Below are 21,369 nucleotides of genomic sequence, written 5' to 3'. Positions count from 1 at the left end.
GGCAGATTGTCTCAACCCTAATGCCGCGCACACTCGATGGGAAATTCCGCCAGCAAAAGTCTGATGAGAGCTGTTGTTCGGAAAACGAGACCCTGTGAACGCTCCATCGGACTTTTGCTGGCGGAATTTCCGATCATGTGTACGCGGCATTAGGGTTGAGACAATCTGCCACCATGCAGTGTGTGTCTTCTTCCTAGCTGTTGTTGGATCGATTAGACATGCACACGTGGAAAAGGTCCAACCTGAACCCCCTCCCCTCCTGCTACAGCCAATCTCATAACATCTAGGAGGGGGCCGGACACTGCATAATGGCAGATTGTCTTGATGCTGAACACTTCCCCGACGCATGCTCGGAAGGATTGAACTTAATTTTCTCATCATAGTGTTCTACGCCACCGCGTTCCTGGCGGTCGACAGTTCAGAGAACTTTGGTGTGACTGTGTGTATGCAAGCCAAGCTTGAGCGGAATCCCGTCGGAAAAACCATCCAAGATTTTTCCGACTGAATTTCCGCTCGTGTATTAGCATTTTCCAGGGACAAGCAACTGAAAGAGGAATAAAAAAAGGAAGGGGGGTGGTGTCAGGCATCACTCTAGCTGTTGCTTGTTTAAAGTGGTTGTAAACCACATTCATCAAATTTGTAGCACCATATACAGTGCCTGGAAAAAGTATTCACACCACTTGACATTCCTCACATTTTGTTACAACCAAAAACCTCAAATGTATTTTATTGGGGTTTTATGTGATAGACCAACACAAAGTGACACATATTTGTGAAGTGGAAGGAAAATGATAAATGATACAAATAAATATGTGAAGAGTGTGGGGGGAGGGGCATTTGTATGGCGCCCCCCGGAGTCAATACTTTGCAGAACCCCCTTTCTCTACAAGTCATTTTGGGGATGTCTCTACCAGCTTTGCACATCTAGAGAGGGACATTTCTGCCCATTCTTCTTTGTAAAATATCTCAAACTCTGTAAGCTTGGATGGAGAGTGTCTGTGAACAGCAATTTTCAAGTCTTGCCACAGATTCTCAATGGGATTTAGGTCTGGACTGTAACTGGGCCATTCTAACACATGAATATTCTTTGATCTAAACCATTCCATTGTAGCTCTGGCTGTATGTTTCGGGTTGTTGTCCTGCTGGAAGGTGAACCTCCGCCCCGGTCTCAAGTCTTTTGCAGACTCTAACAGGCTTTCTTCTAAGATTGTATGGTATTTGTCTCCATCCATCTTCCCATCAACTCTGACCAGCTTCCCTGTCCCTGCTGAAGAAAACTATCCCCACCACATGATGCTGCCACCACCATGTCTCATGGTGGGGATGGTGTGTTCAGGGTGATGGGGAGTGTTAGTTTTCCTCCACACATAGCGTTTTGCTTTTAGGCCAAACAATTCAATTTTGGTCTTCTCTAACCTGAGCACCTTCTTCCACATGTTTGCTGTGTCCCCCACATGGCTTCTCACAAACTACAAAGAGGACTTCTTATGACTTTCTTTCACCAATGTCTTTCTTCTTGTCACTCTTCCATTAAGGGCAGATTTGTGGAGAGCACGACTAATAGTTGTCCTGTGGACAGATTTTCCCACCTGAGCCGTGGATCTTTGCAGGTCCTCCAGAGTTACCATGGACCTCTTGGCTCTTCTCTGATGAATGCTCTCCTTGCCCGGCCGGTCAGTTTAGGTGGACGGCCATGTCTTCGTAGGTTTGCAGTTGTGCCATACTCTTTCCATTTTCTGATAATGGGTTGAACAGAACTCCGTGAGATGTTCAAAGCTTGGGAGATATTTTTATAACCTAACCCTGCTTTATACTTCTCCACAACTTTATCCCTGACCTGTCTGATGTGTTCCTTGGCCTTCATGATGCTGTTTGTTCATGAAGGTTCTCTAACACACCTCTAAGGGCTTCACAGAACAGCTGTATTTATACTGAGAATAAATGACACACAGGTGAACTCTATTTACTAATTAGGTGACTTCTGAAGGCAATTGGTTCCACTAGATTTTAGTTAGGGGTATCAGAGTCGCCATACAAATGCCCCCCCTCCCCCCACACTTTTCACATATTTATTTGTATCATTTATAATTTTCCTTCCACTTCAGAATTATGTGACACTTTGTGTTGGTTTATCACATAAAATCCCAATAAAATACATTTACGTTTTTGGTTGTACCATGACAAAATGTGGAAAGTTTTAAGGGTGTCATTGTATCTGTAGTGTTTACTTGTCTCTCTCCAAAGCTCTAGGTGTGTTTTCTCTCTGGTGCTTCCTTCCTCTGTTATCAGCATGAGTCACTTCTGACAAGTTCCCCGACACATGAGAGAACATGAGCTATAAATTAGTGTCATGCCGCGTACACATGATCGGAATTTTGGACGGCAAAATCTCTGATGGTTTTCCCAACGGAATTCTGATGGGATTCCGCTCAAGCTGTGTTGCATACACATGGTCGCACCAAATTCTGACCGCCAAGAACGTGGTCCCGTACAACACGTATGACGGGGCTAGAAAAAGGAAGTTCAATAGCCAGTAGCCAATAGCTTCCATCTCGGAGTTGAATCTGAGCATGTGTGAGTTTTTGCATTTCGGAATCGCATACACACAATCGGAATTTCCAATAGAAATTCCAATAGAAAGTTTTTCCGTCGGGGGGATTGAGAACATGCTCTCAAATTTTGGCTGGTGGAAATTCGGACAGATAAATTCCGATGGAGCCTACACACGGTCGCATTTTCCCATGAAAAGCTTTTCCGATGAGACCGAGACAAACTGCCATGATGTCTCCTTCCTAGATGTCGGATTGGCTGCAGCAGGAGGAGAGTGGTTTCAGTTTGAACCTTGGCATGTGTTCATGTCAAAAGGATCTGACAACAGCTAGAAAGGAGATAGACACTCCACGATGGAAGATTGTCTCAACTCCAATGCCCTGTACACACGGTTGGACATTCCGACCACAAAATCTGTCTGATTTTTTCAGATGGATTTTGTCCAAAACTTGTGTTGCATGCACACAGTCGCACAAAGTTATCAGAAAATCTGATCGTTCGAAACGAGGTGATGCACAAAACGTTACGACGGGGACTACGTGGAGGCCAGTAGCCAATAGCTTTAGTCTCTGAATTTATTCTGAGCGTGCATGGCACTTTGTGCGTCGGAATTCTCCACAAACGATCGGAAAAAGTCAGTTGGGATTTTGTTGTTGGAAAATTTTAGATCCAGCTCTCGAACTTTTTACGTCGGAAAATCCATATATTTTTATATATATATTTAATCGCAAAAAAATTGCAATAAGCGTATATTGATAGGTTTGCACAAAATAAAAAAAAATATATATATATATATATATATATATATATATATATATATATATATATATATATGTGTGTGTGTGTGTGTGTTTTTTTTTTTTTTACAGCTTTAAAAAAAAAAATATATATATATATATATATATATTAGGGTTATGTGTTAGGGTTACAGGGGGGTTAGTGCTGGGGTTACAGAGAGGGTGTTGGGGTTACAGGAGGGGTTAGTGTTGGGGTTACAAGGGGAGTCAGTGTTGGGGTTACAGGAAGGGTTAGTGTTGGGGTTACCGGGAGAGTGAGTGTTGGGGTTACAGAGAGGGTGTTAGGGTTACAGGAGGGGTTAATGTTGGGGTACAGAGGGTAGTTCTGGGGTTACAGGGGGGTTAGTGTTGGGGTTTCAGCAAGGGTCAGAGTTGGGGTTACAAAAGGGGTTAGTGTTGGGGTTACAAGGGGAGTCAGTGTTGGGGTTACAGAGAGGGATGTTGGGGTTACAAGATGGGTTAGTGATGGGGTTACATAGGGGGTAATGTTGGGGTTACAGGGGGTAGTGTTGGGGTTACAGGGGGGTAGTGTTGGGGTTACAGCGAGGGTCAGTGTTGGGGTTACAGGGAGGGTTAGTGTTACAGAGAGGGTTAGCATTGGGGTTACAGGGAGGGTTTGTGTTGGGGTTGTAGGAGGGGTTGGTGTTGGGGTTAAAGGGAGGGTTAGTGTTGGGGTTACAGGGAGAGTTAGTGTTACAGAGAGGGTTAGCATTGGGGTTACAGGGAGGGTTTGTGTTGGGGTTGTAGGAGGGGTTGGGGTTGGAGTTACAGGGAGGGTTAGTGTTGGGGATACAGAGAGTGTGTTGGGGGTTACAGGAGGGGTTAGTGTTGGGGTTACAGGGAGGGTTTGTGTTGGGGTTACAGGAGAGGTTGTTGTTGGGGTTACAGGGGAGGTTAGTGTTGGGGTTAAAGAGAGTGTGTTGGGGTTACAGGGAGGGTTTGTGTTGGGGATACAGAGAGTGTGTTGGGGTAACAGAAGGGTTAGTGTTGGGGTTACAGGGGGTTAGTTTTGGGGTTACGGGGGGGTTAGTGTTGGGGATACAGGGAGGGTTAGTGTTGGGGATACAGAGAGTGTGTTGGGGTTACAGTGGGGTTAGTGTTGGGGATACAGATAGTGTGTTGGGGTTACAGGAGGGGTTAGTGTTGGGGTTACGGGGGGGTAAGCATTGGGGTTACAATGATGGTTAATTTTATGGTCACCGGAAGTATTAGATGGAAGGGGCACTAGGATAAGGTGTTCCTCTCTTCTCTGGATGCTTTGTGCCAAAAATCACTGGTTCCCCGAAACGTATCGCTGGGACTAGTATGCAGATCAGGAGTTCTCTGACTTTATTGGCCGTATGTTTGGTTTTCCAGATCAGTGACTCAGAGTCAGAAAGGACTAAGACCAGAGACAGGCCAGTAACTAGTATTTCCAAGAGGAGCAGGGCTGGAATTCTGCTTAGTCCACATGGACCATGGCCTGGAGTGAACCATGGCCACCCGGACCTCACTGGCTGAGAGTAGCACATCTCTGTGTATCAGGAAAGGTTCCATATCATGGTCCTGCCTGTTTTGACTGTCAGTGCCATCTGGCACAGTCCTTTGAAAGGGTGCCTCCACCACTTTGATGGGACTTTTGACCCAGAGAGTGAAAAGCCCCATCAAAGTCGTAGTTTTTGGCTTGACATCCAGTTTAAAAGCCCCTTTGCCTCTATATTCTCTATCTCAATGACAATTCATTTAGGGGTACAAGACAGTGGCAGACAAATCAAGCAAAGGGCCCCTGAGCCAGAACACCCCCCCCCCCCCCAACTAATGTCTGAGAACAAACATTTACTGGGTTAGGATGGAGAATTTCAGGAAAAGAATAGTCATTAGCTGCCATGAAGTCTCCCACAGTCCATAATGTGCAACCGGGGGTCCGGCAGTGACCACCCCCTTCACTTCCAGGTCACATGGTGCCAACAGGAGATGGAAAATCCATCTGCAAATCTGCAAGAAATGAAGAAGGCGACCATTACCCGACACCATGTAGACCAGGAGAACAGGCAGGACATGATAACCCCTGCCCAGGGTGAGGGTTGGGACAAGGGGTGGGCAGGAGGGGTGGCTGCCCTGGGCACTGTGGTATCATGTGAGGTGGAAGGGCACCATGTGGAGATTGGGGTGGGGTGGGGTTTAGGTGATTTAGGGGGATCTGTGTTGGGAGTAGGGATGGGGGGAGAGGATTTGTGCTAGGAGGGGGATGGGGGGGGTTTGTGCTAGAAGAGGTGATATGGCGGGGGGGGGGTGCAAGGAGGGAATGTTTTTGGGGGGTAGATTTGTGCTAGTAGGGATGATTGGAGGGTATTTGTGCTAGGAAGGGAAATTTGGGGGGAAAGGGGGATTTATGCTGGGGAGGTCGGAAGGGGGATTTGTACTGGGAGGAGGGAGATCTGGAGTGGGGGGAGAGGATGTGTACTTGAAGGGTATTATTTGTGCTAGGAGGTGCTATTGTTTTTGTTTGGGGGGGCATTTGTGCTGGGGGGATTTAAGGGATGGGGCAAAGATTTGTACTGAGAGGGTGGATTTCAGCAGAGGGGCAGATTTGTACTGGGAGGAGGGAGATCTGGAGTAGGGGGAGAGGATGTGTACTTGAAGGGTAGTATTTGTGCTAGGAGGTGTTATTGTTTTTTTGGGGGGGGGGGCATTTGTGCTGGGGGGGTTTAAGGGATGGGGCAAAGATTTGGACTGGGAGGTGGGATTTCAGCAAGGGGGCAAATTTGTACTGGGAGGAGGGAGATCTGGAGTGGGGGGAGAGGATGTGGGACATTTTAGGGGTAGAGAATTTGTGCTAGGAGGTATAATTGTTTGGGGGGGGCATTTGTGCTGAGGGGGGGCAAAGATTTGTACTCGGAGGGGAGATTTCAGTAGGGGCCCAGATTTGTACAGGGAGGAGGGGGTATTTATTCTTAGGTGGTAATCATGCAGATTCTTGTTTTTTTTTGGGGGGGGGGGATTTTTGCTGACACATAATGCTCATGCATCTTGGCTCTAAATGACCTTGCCCTGGAACTGCCCCTGCCCCTTACTTGCCCTAAAAGGGAGCAGCACCTGGACCTATAAAGGGTTCCCGGAATCCACCAGTCTTTCATCTTGGGCCACTAAATCCCCAAATTACCATTTTCAAAGAGCCTTCTGAGCTTTCCTTCTACACATTCTATTCAAAGGCCTGCATAAATCCTCTGGGACCCCACTATTCTTCTGGGCCCTGCGGCAGTCGCATGCGGGAACACATTTATCGGCCCCTCAAGTTCAATTAATGCAACGGAACAAAGATGTATGTACTGCGTATAGATTATATCATTGCAGATGAAGAATAGTCACGGGGCGCCTTAAAATCTCTCATACCCCCTAATACGCCACTAGGGCCCTGACGGCGATCACCCCACTTCACTTCCCGTACCTAATGGTGTCAAGAAGAAATGGAAGAAGCCATGTGCAAGTCTCAGTGCACTTCGGGCAGGTAGAGAAGGCGGGGGGCCATTTTTTGACACAATGTAGACCAGGAGAACAATTGGTACATGGTAACTCCTGCCCCTCACCTGAACCTATGAAGAGGTCCCATCACCTTCTGGCCACTAACCCCCAAAAGACCCCTGGATATTTTGCCCCCCCCCCATCAACTTCACTGAATGCCTAAGAATAAACACAAATATGCAACTGGGGTCCAACAATGGACGCCCCCTTTACTTTCAGCCAAATGATGTCAAGAGGAAATTAAGGAAGCCATGAAGTGAAGAAGGTCATCACTGACTGACATCACGTTGACCAGGAGAACAGTTAGGTAACTTCTTCTCCTTACTTGTCCACCTGAACCTATGAAAGGGTCCCAGCATCCACCAGTGCCTCATCTTGGGGCCACTAAATTCCCAAACTTCATGTTTTCAAAGCACCTAGACCTATAAAGGGGTCCCATCAGATATTGTGGCAGACAAAAGGCCCCTGTAAAATGGCATGCTTGCCCTGATTAGTGATGGACGAACGTTTCGCCCGGCGGTCGTTTCGCGGCGAATTTCCGACATTCGCGGTCCGCACGTTCGAACGCCTTTTTCCGTCGTTCGCCGCGGCGGACTTACGTGTTTAATGTATACAAGAACTTTAACCTTTGGTGACACGTTTATCATGTGATACAGGACAGCCAATTGAGACATGACAGCACATGGACACTTGTACATTCCCCCTAACCTATAAATACACCCGATCCGGTGGCCATTTTACATTCTTTCTTCTGTTACGATAGGGACAGGTTCCTGTGTGGAGTAGGGAGAGATAAACCACTAGCTATTTGGTACACAAAAGTTCTTTTCAGGACTGGTATAGGTGTTAGGTGTTGATAGGTTTGCTGTGCTGCTGATTCTTGCAGCAGCCTGAGTGTCTTTTGTTAGTTTAGAGAAAGGGAAAGGACGGTGTATGCTACAGGGACAGCCAGATTAGTCTTTCATCATCATCATCATCATCATCATCATTAGCTGTTACTATCAAGGTCCACAAAAGAGCTGTTCCAGTAACCACTAATCGTTCTCTTTTTTTGCCAATTTGTATAGGGACAGGAAGGAAGCAGTGTTGTCAGGCAGTGAGGGTAATTTTAAAGACTTGCTGTTATTATTAGTTCCACAAAGGTTCTTTTCAGGACTGGTATCAGTGGTACAGTAATAGGCTTGTACATGTATAATATTCTTTCTTCCAAATATAGAAAGGATATTATACTTGACTGCTGCCCTTCTGCTGCAGTCTGCTAAACATTCACAACTCACTTGTTCCACAAAAGTTCTTATAAGGACTGGTAACTTGGTATAGGGTGCTACGGTACATAGGCTTGAGTGCGGTACAGTCTGCTGTTCTGTAAGGACCGCTATCGGTCCACAATAGATAGGGTTGACGTGCACCACTGCTGACCGCTGCCCTATACTGCAGCAGTCCTTCAGCGGTATAGGGACTGACGTACAGTCTGCTAAACACTAATACACAACCTGCTTGTTCCACAAAAGTTCTTATAAGGACTGGTAACTTGGTATAGGGTGCTACGGTACATAGGCTTGAGTGCGGTACAGTCTGCTGTTCTGTAAGGACCGCTATCGGTCCACAATAGATAGGGTTGACGTGCACCACTGCTGACCGCTGCCCTATACTGCAGCAGTCCTTCAGCGGTATAGGGACTGACGTACAGTCTGCTAAACACTAATACACAACCTGCTTGGTCCACAAAAGTTCTTATAAGGACTGGTAACTTGGTATAGGGTGCTACGGTACATAGGCTTGAGTGCGGTACAGTCTGCTGTTCTGTAAGGACCGCTATAGGTCCACAATAGATAGGGTTGACGTGCACCACTGCTGACCGCTCACCTATACTGCAGCAGTCCTTCAGCGGTATAGGGACTGACGTACAGTCTGCTAATCACTAACACACAACCTGCTTGTTCCACAAAAGTTCTTATAAGGACTGGTAACTTGGTATAGGGTGCTACGGTACATAGGCTTGAGTGCGGTACAGTCTGCTGTTCTGTAAGGACCGCTATCGGTCCACAATAGATAGGGTTGACGTGCACCACTGCTGACCGCTGCCCTATACTGCAGCAGTCCTTCAGCGGTATAGGGACTGACGTACAGTCTGCTAAACACTAATACACAACCTGCTTGGTCCACAAAAGTTCTTATAAGGACTGGTAACTTGGTATAGGGTGCTACGGTACATAGGCTTGAGTGCGGTACAGTCTGCTGTTCTGTAAGGACCGCTATCGGTCCACAATAGATAGGGTTGACGTGCACCACTGCTGACCGCTCACCTATACTGCAGCAGTCCTTCAGCGGTATAGGGACTGACGTACAGTCTGCTAATCACTAACACACAACCTGCTTGTTCCACAAAAGTTCTTATAAGGACTGGTAACTTGGTATAGGGTGCTACGGTACATAGGCTTGAGTGCGGTACAGTCTGCTGTTCTGTAAGGACCGCTATCGGTCCACAATAGATAGGGTTGACGTGCACCACTGCTGACCGCTCACCTATACTGCAGCAGTCCTTCAGCGGTATAGGGACTGACGTACAGTCTGCTAATCACTAACACACAACCTGCTTGTTCCACAAAAGTTCTTATAAGGACTGGTAACTTGGTATAGGGTGCTACGGTACATAGGCTTGAGTGCGGTACAGTCTGCTGTTCTGTAAGGACCGCTATCGGTCCACAATAGATAGGGTTGACGTGCACCACTGCTGACCGCTGCCCTATACTGCAGCAGTCCTTCAGCGGTATAGGGACTGACGTACAGTCTGCTAAACACTAATACACAACCTGCTTGGTCCACAAAAGTTCTTATAAGGACTGGTAACTTGGTATAGGGTGCTACGGTACATAGGCTTGAGTGCGGTACAGTCTGCTGTTCTGTAAGGACCGCTATCGGTCCACAATAGATAGGGTTGACGTGCACCACTGCTGACCGCTGCCCTATACTGCAGCAGTCCTTCAGCGGTATAGGGACTGACGTACAGTCTGCTAAACACTAATACACAACCTGCTTGTTCCACAAAAGTTCTTATAAGGACTGGTAACTTGGTATAGGGTGCTACGGTACATAGGCTTGAGTGCGGTACAGTCTGCTGTTCTGTAAGGACCGCTATCGGTCCACAATAGATAGGGTTGACGTGCACCACTGCTGACCGCTGCCCTATACTGCAGCAGTCCTTCAGCGGTATAGGGACTGACGTACAGTCTGCTAATCACTAACACACAACCTGCTTGTTCCACAAAAGTTCTTATAAGGACTGGTAACTTGGTATAGGGTGCTACGGTACATAGGCTTGAGTGCGGTACAGTCTGCTGTTCTGTAAGGACCGCTATCGGTCCACAATAGATAGGGTTGACGTGCACCACTGCTGACCGCTCACCTATACTGCAGCAGTCCTTCAGCGGTATAGGGACTGACGTACAGTCTGCTAATCACTAACACACAACCTGCTTGTTCCACAAAAGTTCTTATAAGGACTGGTAACTTGGTATAGGGTGCTACGGTACATAGGCTTGAGTGCGGTACAGTCTGCTGTTCTGTAAGGACCGCTATCGGTCCACAATAGATAGGGTTGACGTGCACCACTGCTGACCGCTGCCCTATACTGCAGCAGTCCTTCAGCGGTATAGGGACTGACGTACAGTCTGCTAAACACTAATACACAACCTGCTTGGTCCACAAAAGTTCTTATAAGGACTGGTAACTTGGTATAGGGTGCTACGGTACATAGGCTTGAGTGCGGTACAGTCTGCTGTTCTGTAAGGACCGCTATAGGTCCACAATAGATAGGGTTGACGTGCACCACTGCTGACCGCTCACCTATACTGCAGCAGTCCTTCAGCGGTATAGGGACTAAGAGTTTTGTCACAGGGTCATTTAAAAAATGACAGGCAGAGGAAGAGGCAGGCCCTTCCGCAGGGGTGGTAGGGGTAGGGCAGGAGCAACAGGCTTGAGCCAAAGTGGGAAGTTGCAGAAGGTGCGTTCAATTACTTTAAAGGATGCACCAGACTTGGTTGAGTGGCTCGCTCAGCCTTACTCTTCTGCACCCTCCTCATCCTCTCGATCTGCACCCTCTTCTTCACTCTCTGCTATGTGCACCCCCAAAGACACTACCACCAACAACACGACCACCACCACCACCACCACATACCTTCCGCTTGAGTCACTGGAATTATTTTCCGATCCATATCAAGAGGACATTTCTGATGCGCAGCCACTCTTGGTATTGGATCAGGAAGAGGAGGTAGCAACAAGCGCTACTCAGCAGTCTGACGCCAGTACCCAGATCAGCCCAAGGAGGAGGTTGGTCCCCGGTGTTGCTGCCTACTCCGAGATCTCTACTTATAGCGGTGGGGAAGGTGACGTTGATGATGACGTGTCTAGTGATGTCACGTGGGTGCCCACAAGAGAGGAAGAGGAGGGGAGTTCAGAGGGAGATATGGACCAGCAGATAGGGAGGAGAAGCAGCAATGACTTACATTGCACAGCAGGGACAAAGCAGACTGCAAATGTATCAGGAGCGAGTCATCGACCATGTACGGTCACATCTGGCGCTCCCAGGACACCGGCACATGGCTCCGCAGTGTGGGCTTTTTTTAACGTGTCCGCTGCTGACAATAGCGTTGCCATCTGCAATCTTTGCAGTCAACGCGTTAGTCGCGGTAAGCCCAATACTCACCTAGGGACGACCGCCTTAAGAAGGCACATGAGCAGCCATCACCGAGCCCAGTGGGAGCAACGGAACACACAAAGCCACACTGCAGGCTCTCACCGTCCAGCCTCGTCTTCTACTTCTCCTTCTCCTCTCTCCTCACAATTGTCCTCCACTCCACCTTCCATCACGCCAAGCTCACATTTTTCTGCAAAAAGGCAGGCTTCCGTGGGCCTAATGTTTGAGCGTAAAAAAATGATGATGCCGGATAACCCTCTTGCCCAACGGTTGGCGGCTGGCTTGTCAGAACTCATAGCCCGCCAACTACTGCCATATAAACTGGTGGACTCGGAGGCCTTTCGCAAATTTGTGGCCATTGGAACACCACAATGGAAGGTCCCAGGAAGGAAGTATTTCTCAGAGAAGGGCATCCCAGAGCTATATGGCCATGTTCAGCGGCAAGTGAATGTATCTCTGGCACACAGTGTCGGTGCCAAGATACATCTGACCACAGACACGTGGTCTAGCAAACACGGGCAGGGAAGGTATATCAGTTTTACTGCCCACTGGGTGAACCTTCTGACGGCCGTCAAGCATGTAACCCGTGGCACCCGTGTAGATTTGGTTTTACCGCCACGGATTGCATGCAGGCCTGACTCTTCTTCTCCTCCTCCTACTCCATCCTCCTCCCTCTCCTCCTCAGCTGCCTCCTCCTTTTCCGCTGCTAGCGTCTCTTCCACTGCACCGCCCAAGCTCCCCAGAACCTATTCCACATGCCAGGTGAGACGTTGCCATGCCGTGCTGCGTCTGTTGTGCCTGGAAGCAAAGAGCCACACTGGCCCGGCACTCCTTTCAGCTTTGCGTTCACAGGCAGATGAGTGGCTAACACCGCTCAATTTGACAGTTGGTAAAGTGGTGTGTGACAACGGTGCCAATCTGCTTAGCGCATTGAAACAGGGCAAAATCACGCACGTGCCGTGCATGGCACACGTCTTAAACTTGGTCGTGCAGCGATTCCTTGTCAAATACCCTGGGGTCCAGGACATCTTGCGGCAGGCAAGGAAAATCTCGGCCCATTTCAGAAGATCTTACACGGCCATGGCTCGCCTTGCTGACATTCAGCGGCGACACCATCTGCCGGTCAGACGTCTTATTTGCGATTGCCCGACGCGATGGAACTCAACCTTCTATATGCTTGATAGGCTGCTCCAGCAGAAACGTGCAGTTAACGTCTACCTGTATGAACTCTGCGAAAGAAACGGTTCTGGGGAGCTGGGTTTTTTTTCACCGCGCCAGTGGCTGCTCATGCGCGACACATGCAGACTTCTGCGGCCATTTGAGGAGATCACCAAACTGGTCAGTCGCAGCCATGGCGCCATCAGTGACATGGTACCTTATGCCTTCTTTCTGGAGCGTGCATTGCGTCGTGTCATTGATCAGGCTGTGGAGGAGCAGGAGCGGGAAGATGAGGAAGTCGCAATGCTGGATGAATTCCCAGGGGGGGCTACTCTATCTGAGACAAGTCAACAACAGGAGTCTGATGAGGAGTCAGAGGAGGATGGTGCCGGGGCGGATGAGCAGGAGCAAGAAGAGCATGCTTTAAACCTTTCTGGGATCCCTGTTGTGCGAGGATGGGGAGAGGAGAATGAAGAGGACGACATTATCCTGGATGATGAGCAGGAGCCAGGCCACCACACCGCTTCCACTTTAGTGCAAATGGGGGCCTTCATGCTCCAGTGTTTTAATAGGGACCCCCGTATAAAAAGCATGAGGGTCAAGGACCAGTACTGGGTGGCAACGTACTTAGACCCCCGGTACAAACACAAAATGGCGGAAATGTTACCGCCGTCGCAGAGGGCTGTCAGAATGCAGCACTTCCAGGCCTTGCTTCGAGAAATGCTGCATTCTGCTTTTGCGTGCGCTGGCAGAGGAGCAATTCCCACTCCCAGAGAAGGATTTGCGGGTACCAATCCAACAGCGCCTGCAAGAAGAGGCCGGTTTGAAGATGTGTTGGTGACTTCGGATATGAGGTCATTCTTTCAGCCGACCCATCGACAGGTGTCATCCGGATCCAGCATCAGGGAACGCCTAGACCGTCAGGTGTCCGACTACATTGGGTTAACGGCCGATGTGGACGCTCTGAGGAGTGATGAACCCCTAGACTACTGGGTGGGCAGGCTTGACCTCTGGCCAGAGCTTGCCCAATTTGCAATCGAACTGTTGGCTTGCCCCTCATCCAGTGTCCTGTCCGAAAGGACGTTCAGCGCAGCAGGGGGGATTGTGACCGATAAGCGTACTCGCCTAGCTCACCACAGTGTTAACTACCTCACATTTCTAAAAATGAATGAGGCATGGATCTCGGAGGAATTCAACACATGTGACCAGTAGACCATGTATATGTCTATAAACTATTTTTTTAATCAAGCACACAGACCTTCTTAATTCATTTGGCTCACTTCCTTGACCCAAAAAAGCACACCGTACTATATGCCCCTACCCTCCTCTTTGAAGAGGTTGAGCGGTGTCATATTTCTACTGGGGCTGCTTATGATATCCCTGTGCTGTGCTGACTTCCTCCTGGGGGTTCTTATTATGAAGGGATCACACTATCCCTGTGCTGTGCTGACTTCCTCCTGGGGGTTCTTATTATGAGGGGATCACACCATCCCTGTGCTGTGCTGACTTCCTCCTGGGGCTGCTTACGGTGCTGCTGTCAGTGCTGTATGTCACGGTGCTGCTGTCAGCGCTGTATGTCACGGTGCTGCTGTCAGCGCTGTATGTCACGGTGCTGCTGTCAGCGCTGTATGTCACGGTGCTGCTGTCAGCGCTGTATGTCACGGTGCTGCTGTCAGCGCTGTATGTCACGGTGCTGCTGTCAGCGCTGTATGTCACGGTGCTGCTGTCAGCGCTGTATGTCACGGTGCTGCTGTCAGCGCTGTATGTCACGGTGCTGCTGTCAGCGCTGTATGTCACGGTGCTGCTGTCAGCGCTGTATGTCACGGTGCTGCTGTCAGTGCTCTGTATTACGGTGCTGCTGTCAGATGCCTCTATCACGGTGCATGTGTCATTCCGGTATGTCACGCTGCTGGTGATCATCTCCTGCACCCTCTTCTTTGCCTACCCTGGTCCCTGACCTTCCCTCTCCTCCATTGCCTTCATTAGCTCCATAGTCCTGAATTGTTAGAACAATTTCCCAAATAAAATAAAAATGCTTGTAGTTATCGATCCCAAATTCACCTCATACATGTATTATGTCATTGTCCAGATGGTGGGACTACGTTTTACCCCCTAATAATTACCACGTGGCCGCAAATTCGACATGAAGGTTTGCAAAGTTCGCCTCCCATTGAAGTCAATGGGGCCCGCGGCGAACGTTCGGTTTCGCGAACGTTTGGGTCCGTTCGCATTTCGCTTTCGCGAAACGTCCCGTCGGAAGTTCGTCCATCACTAGCCCTGATACAGAATACTAAATATTTTGAAAGCAAAGAGCTTTCCAGGCTTTCCATCCACTCATCCTACCTATGAATCCTCTGGGCCCTTAGTGTGCTCCTGGGCACTGCAGTAGTCACATGGAGGAACGCATTTTGCTTTCCTCAACTTCAATGAATGCCTAAGAACAAACAAGTATTTACTGTGTATAGAATAGATCATTAGGAGTCTGGACATCTCTCACAGTCCATAATACGCAAATAGGGTCCAACAATGAACACCCCCTTCATTTCCAGCCCAAAATGTGTCAAGAAGAAATGAAGGAAGCCATGAAGTGAAGGTCACCATTGACTGACACCATGTAGACCAGAACAGTTAGGGCATGATAAATTCTGCCCTTTACCTGCTCATCTGGACCTTTGAAGGGGTCCCATCAGATATCCTGAGGCCACTAAAACCCCAAAAGGCCCCTGCCAATGCAATGCTTGCCCTTAATGCAGAATACGAAAAAAAAAATTCACGCAAACATAAAGAGATTTCCAAACTTGCCATCCACTCATTCTAGTCATACGGTGTCTGGGTCCCACTGTGCTTGTGGCCCCACAGCAGTTACATGTGAGAACAGATTTTGCCCCCCTCAACTTAATGCCTAAGAACAAACAAGTATGTATCGTCGTTAGATTAGATCATTGGGGGCCTTGAAGTCTCTTACAATCCATAATTCGCAATTTGGGTGCGACAATGGACACCCCCTTCACTTCCAGCCCAAATGGTATCAAGAAGAAATGAAGGAAGCCATGATGTGACAAAGGTCAACACTAAACCCCAAAAGGCCCTCCAAGTCTGCTTCTAATACAGAATACAACATTTTTTTCCCCAAGCAATCATAAAGAGCTTTCTAAACTTTCCATCCACGTCCCATGTCCTATTCATGGTATTTATCTTCTGGGCAATAGTCACATGGAGGAACACATTTTGTTCCCCACAACTTCAATGTGTATTGTGTAATGTGTATATACAGTGTATAGAATAGATCATTGGGTCCCTTGAAGTCTCTCACAATCCATAATGCGCAACGGGAGTCCAACAATGGGCACCCCTTCAATTCCAGCACAAGTGGTGTCAAGAAGAAATTAAGGCAGCCATTAAGTAAAGAAGGTCACCATTGACTGACACCATGTAGACCAGGACAACAATTAGGACATGAAAACTTCTGCCCCTTACCTGCCCACCTGGACCTATGAAGGGTCCTAGCATCCACCAGTTCTTCATCTTATGGCCACTAAATCCCCAAACTATATATTTTCAAAGCACCTGGACCTATAAAGGGGTCCCATCAGACATCTTGAGGGAACTAAATCCTGAAAGGGCTCCTATCTTCCCCCAATACAGACTATGAAAAAAATTTTTCAAGCAATCATAAAAAGCTTTCCAAATTCTCCATCCATTTATCCTATTCATAAATCCTCTGGGCCCCACTGTGCTTGTGGGCCCTGCAGTAGTCACATGCAAGAACAAATTTGCCCCCCCCACTCACCTTTGATGAATGCCCAAGAACAAACAAGTATGTACTGTTGATAGAATAGATCGTTTAGGTGCCTTAAAGTCTCTCACGGTCCAAAATATGTAACTGGGGTCTGACAATGGACACCCCCTTCACTTCCAGCCCAAATAGTGTCAAGGAGAAATTAAGAACACCTTGAAGTGAAGAAGGTCACAATTTACTGACACCATGTAAACTAGGAGAATAGTTAGGACATGATAACTTCTACCCTCATGCCCACCTGGACCCTGAAACGGTTTGATCAGACATCTTGAGCCCACTAAATCTCAAAGGCCTCCGTGTCCTCTGCTAATACAGAATACTAAATATTTTCCAAGCAATCATAAAGAACTTTGCTAACTTTCCATCCACTCATCCTATTTCCAGTATTTATCCTCTGGGCCCACACTGTGCTTCTGGGCCCTGCAGTAGTCACATTCAAGACAATCTACCTCAACTTCAATGAATGCCTAAAAACAAATAAGTATTTACTATGTATAGAATTGATCATTGGGTGCCTCGATGTCTGTCACAGTCCATAATACGCAACTGGGGTCTGTCAATGGACACCCCTTCACTTCCAGCGTCCGGTGTCAAGATTAAATGAAGGAAGCCATGAAGTGAAGAAAGTCACCATTGAATGACACCATAACAGTTAGGACATGATAACTTCTGAACCTCACCTGACCATCTGGATCTATGTAGGGGTCCCATCAGACATCTTGAGGACACTAAATCCGAAAAGGCCCCAATGCCTGCTTCTAATACAGAGTACTACATATTTTCCAAGCAATCATAAAGAGCTTTCCAAACTTGGCATCCACTCATCCTATTTCCAGTATGTATCCACTTCCAGTGTCAAGTGTCAATAAGAAATTAAGGAAGCCATGAAGTGAAGAGGGTCACCATTGATTGACTGACACCATGTAGACCAGGAGAACAGTTGGGACATGACAACTTCTACACCTCTCCTGACCACCTGGATCTATGTAGGGGTCCCAACAGACATCTTGAGACCACTAAATCCCAAAAGGCCCCCATGCCTGCTCCTCTAATACAAAGTACTAAATATTTTCCAAGCAATCCTATTTCCAGTATTTATCCACTTCCAGTGTCCAGTGTCAATAAGAAATTAGGGAAGCCATGAAGTGAAGAGGGTCACCATTGATTGACTGACACCATGTAGACCAGGAGAACAGTTGGGACATGACAACTTCTACACCTCTCCTGACCACCTGGATCTATGTAGGGGTCCCATCAGACATCTTGAGACCACTAAATCCCAAAAGGCCCCCATGCCTGCTCCTCTAATACAAAGTAGTAAATATTTTCCAAGCAATCATAAAGAGCTTTCCAAACTTGTCATCAACTGATGCTATTCATAAATCCTTTTGGCCCACAGCAGTCACATGCTCATGCTTGGCCTTGCACAGGATGTCCATCCCAGGTCTCCCCCCCTTACCTTGCATTCTCCCACACAGGACCTGACAGAGTATTCCCCAGATTGCAGGTACTTCTCCAACACAAAATCAAACTCCTCATATTTTTCCTGAGCATGTTGGTCCAGTCTCTGGTAGGCTTGGATGCAGCTGCTGCACACCTCGTCATCGGTGAGGGAGGACGAGGCCGCAGCGGTCTCCATGAAGTCCTCCATCAGGTTCTCCAGACTGCAGTTCAAGCTGTCCGGGTTGGACATCCCCAGCAGCAGGTCCAGGATGGTGTAAGTATCACAAAAGGACAGAGTGAAATTGTTAAAATAAGCCTTCAAAAAGTTCCTCTTTTGGTTGTAGGAAGTGGAGGAAGGGGAATGGGACCTGGGGGAGGAAGGGCCACCAGAGCCCCGATGTCTTTGCAATTTGGTGCAGGCAGTGTCCAGGTGAGAGACCCTGGCACCAGTGCAATGCGGAGATTGAGCAGCAGATTTGGTCAAATTGCTTAGGAAGTTGTCCCAGCACCCCCTGGCACCCCCAGGGAAGCCTTGCGCGGAGAGCCAGCTGGAGTTGCCCTGGTGGCTGTAGGAGAAGTTGCCCCTCGCCCTGGCCCCCGCGGAGACCAGCCAGAGGTGGTTAGACAGCAGGACGGTGAAGAAGAGCAGAGAGGCAAGGGACAATCGCCATCTCTGAGCCCTCTCGGAGTCGGCACACGGTTTGTCGATGCGTCGGGGTTCCCAGCAGATCTTTATGACGGCCTCATCTTCCCTTGGATGCATCCAAGCCCCCCTGATCATATTTCAGGGGGGTGGGAGAATTCGGGTGCTGTCAGTCTCTGCCCACCCCCCCACCCCCTCCTCTTCTCCTAGGTTGGCGGTGGTGGGTTCCCTGCACCAGCAATGTCACCTGCCTCTAGTGAGGGGGCCTGCAGAGAGGGGCATCATCAGGGGAGGGGGGGGGGGGGGGAGATGGGTGGACAGGGAGATGGACAGATAAGGGATGATGGGCCAATGGAGGATGGTGGACCAACCAACTAGAAATGGATGATGGGCCAATGAAGGATGATGGACCAGCAAGAGATCGTTGGAGGCTGGAGAGATGCACCAGTGTAGGATGATGCTCCAGCAGGAGATGGGCCAATGAAGGATGGTGGACCAGCAAGGGATGGCTGGTTGAGGGATGCTGGAGAGATGCACCAATATAGGATAGAATCTGGATGGATTAAGGATGGGGAGATGATAGAGAGATGGACAGGTGCTTGAGAGAGGGACCAGCAAGAGATGGCTGGTTAAGGAATGGATAGATGCTGGAGAGAAGGACCAATATAGGATGGAAAGGTGGATGAATCAAGGATGGGGAGATGCTAGAGAGATGGACAGATGCTGGAGAGGAGGACCAGCAAGATATGGCTGGTTGAGGGATGGATAGATGCTGGAGAGAAGGACCAATACAGAATGGAAAGGTGGATGAATCAAGGATGGGGAGATGATAGGGAGATGGACAGATGCTGGAGAGGAGGACCAGCAAGAGATGGCTGGTTGAGGGATGGATGGATGCTGGAGAGATGGACCAATAAAGGCTGGAGGACCAGCAAGAGATGGCTGGTTGACGGATGGATGGATGCTGGAGAGATGGACCAATAAAGGATGGAGGACCAGCAAGAGACGGCTGGTTGAGGGACCTAGAGAGATGGAAGGATGAGGGATGGAGAGATGATGGGGAGATGGACCAGGGATGCTGGAGAGGAGGACCAATAAAGGATGGAGAGATGGACCAGGGATGATGGAGAGATGGAAGGATAAAGGACGGAGGAATGGGAGCTCCCCTTCCCTACCCGCCCCTGCCCGGGTTCCTCAATAGTCGGCCATCGCAGGCAATATTGGCAGAACCAAGAAAATAAAAAAGGACCCCCCTCCCTGTAGAAAGAGTCACCCCCGGGGCAAAGTCCATCAAGGAGAAGTCCTCAGGGGATGCAGGGGACAAGCCATGCACGTCCCCCCACCCTCCCCCCTATGAACCTACAGCAGATCCAGGTGTGAGCATCCCCCTGTGACCGACCGCCAGACCATCTCCGGCCACCGGGCTGCGCAGTGTGGAAGGGGCCCTCTTATTGTTTTCTCTTCCTCTTCTGGTGGGCACTGTTCTTCTGCTCCAGGGGCATCCTGAGGCTGAGGCTGACCATTCCCATGCCTCCTCTTCCTCCCCTGGTGCTCCCAGGCCCAGCTCTTCCCCCTCTTCTTCTTTTTTTATTTTTGTTTTATCTCCCAATATTTAATCTGTCGCCATCTTCAGCCGAGGAGAGAACACCTTGAGAAATTGATCGGAGGGGGGCGCCTGCACGAGCAAACGCGCGGCCCCGGGAGCATCGGGAGCGCGCACAGCCCCCCCCCCCCTTTTCCCCTCCTTGCCTTATGCAACTGTTTCTTTCTTTATATGATTATTAAAAGGAGTCCCCTCCCCCTCCCCACCCCTTCCCTTCCCCTCCTTCTGCTTTCATTCACTATGTAGCAGGCTGCTTTCATTCATCTCCTCCATTCAGCTTGTACAGCCCCCCCCCCCCCCATTTCATGAGTCAGCTTCTACAACCATCAGCTGCAAGACCTGACATCCACCTTCATAGGACCCCCATAGGGGGAGGAAGGAGACCCCAAACAGCCATCATAGGGGTCAGCAGCTGTAAGATTTGCATTAATCTCAACATAATGCAATAAAAAAAACAGGCTGTACATGCAAAGCACGTGTCTGCTTTAGGTGATGAGACTGGTCATCTGCTGAAAAACCTGCCGTTCACCTCCATAGGATCCTATGGGGGCTTACTGAGACCCCCAGCAGCAATCCCAGGGGCCCACAGCTGCAAGGTTTGCATCAATCTCAGCTATATGCATTAAAAACCAGGCTGCACGTCTGAAGAATGTGTCTGTTGGGGACAGCTATAGGCTGCTTAATGGAGACTGGTCATCTGCTGCAAAACCTTACATCTAGGACCCTATGGGGGGCTTCCAGAGACCCCCAGCAGCCCTTCCAGGGGCCTAGAGCTGCAAGGTTTTCATCAATCTCAGCAATATACATTAAAAACCAGGCTGTACATGTGAAGCATGTGTCTGCTGGGGGCAGCTATAGGCTGCTTTAGGTGATGAGACTGGTCATCTGTTGCAAAACCTTACATCTAGGACCCAATGGGGGGCTGCCTGAGACCCTCAGCAGCCCTTCCAGGGATCCATAGCTGCAAGGTGTGTAATAATCTCAACATAATGCATTAAAAACCAGGTTGTACATGTGAAGCATGTGTCTGCTGGGGGCAGCTATAGGCTGCTTTAGGTGATGAGACTGGTCATCTGCTGCAAAACCTGCAATTCACCTACATAGGATCATATGGGGGCTTCATGAGACCCCCAGCAGCCATCAAAGGGATCCATAGCTGCAAGATTTGCATCAATCTCA

The 21,369-nt window shown here is 48.9% G+C and overlaps 1 protein-coding gene across 2 annotated transcripts in view; it reads right to left on the bottom strand.

Moving 5' to 3' along the window:
- Window positions 1–20,324, bottom strand: part of NALF2 (NALCN channel auxiliary factor 2) — a 149,230-nt gene extending 128,906 nt beyond the window's left edge. The window contains exon 1 of one of the 2 annotated variants that reach the window (XM_077474122.1): window positions 17,961–20,324. In XM_077474122.1, coding sequence (XP_077330248.1) covers window positions 17,961–18,725 — 765 coding nt within the window. In that variant the 5' untranslated portion in view covers window positions 18,726–20,324. The remainder of the gene's footprint in view (window positions 1–17,960) is intronic. The other variant, XM_077474051.1, reaches the window with a different exon arrangement.
- Between the last annotated feature and the right edge of the window lie 1,045 nt (window positions 20,325–21,369).

The sequence above is a fragment of the Lithobates pipiens genome, unplaced genomic scaffold (assembly GCF_037356315.1).
Source record: "Lithobates pipiens isolate NorthernLeopardFrog02 unplaced genomic scaffold, aLitPip1_a1.2 Scaffold_1, whole genome shotgun sequence".
In the NCBI taxonomy this organism is placed as follows: domain Eukaryota; kingdom Metazoa; phylum Chordata; class Amphibia; order Anura; family Ranidae; genus Lithobates; species Lithobates pipiens.
Note: the sequence above shows the minus strand (reverse complement) of the source record. Positions and strands in the feature narration are given on the sequence as shown.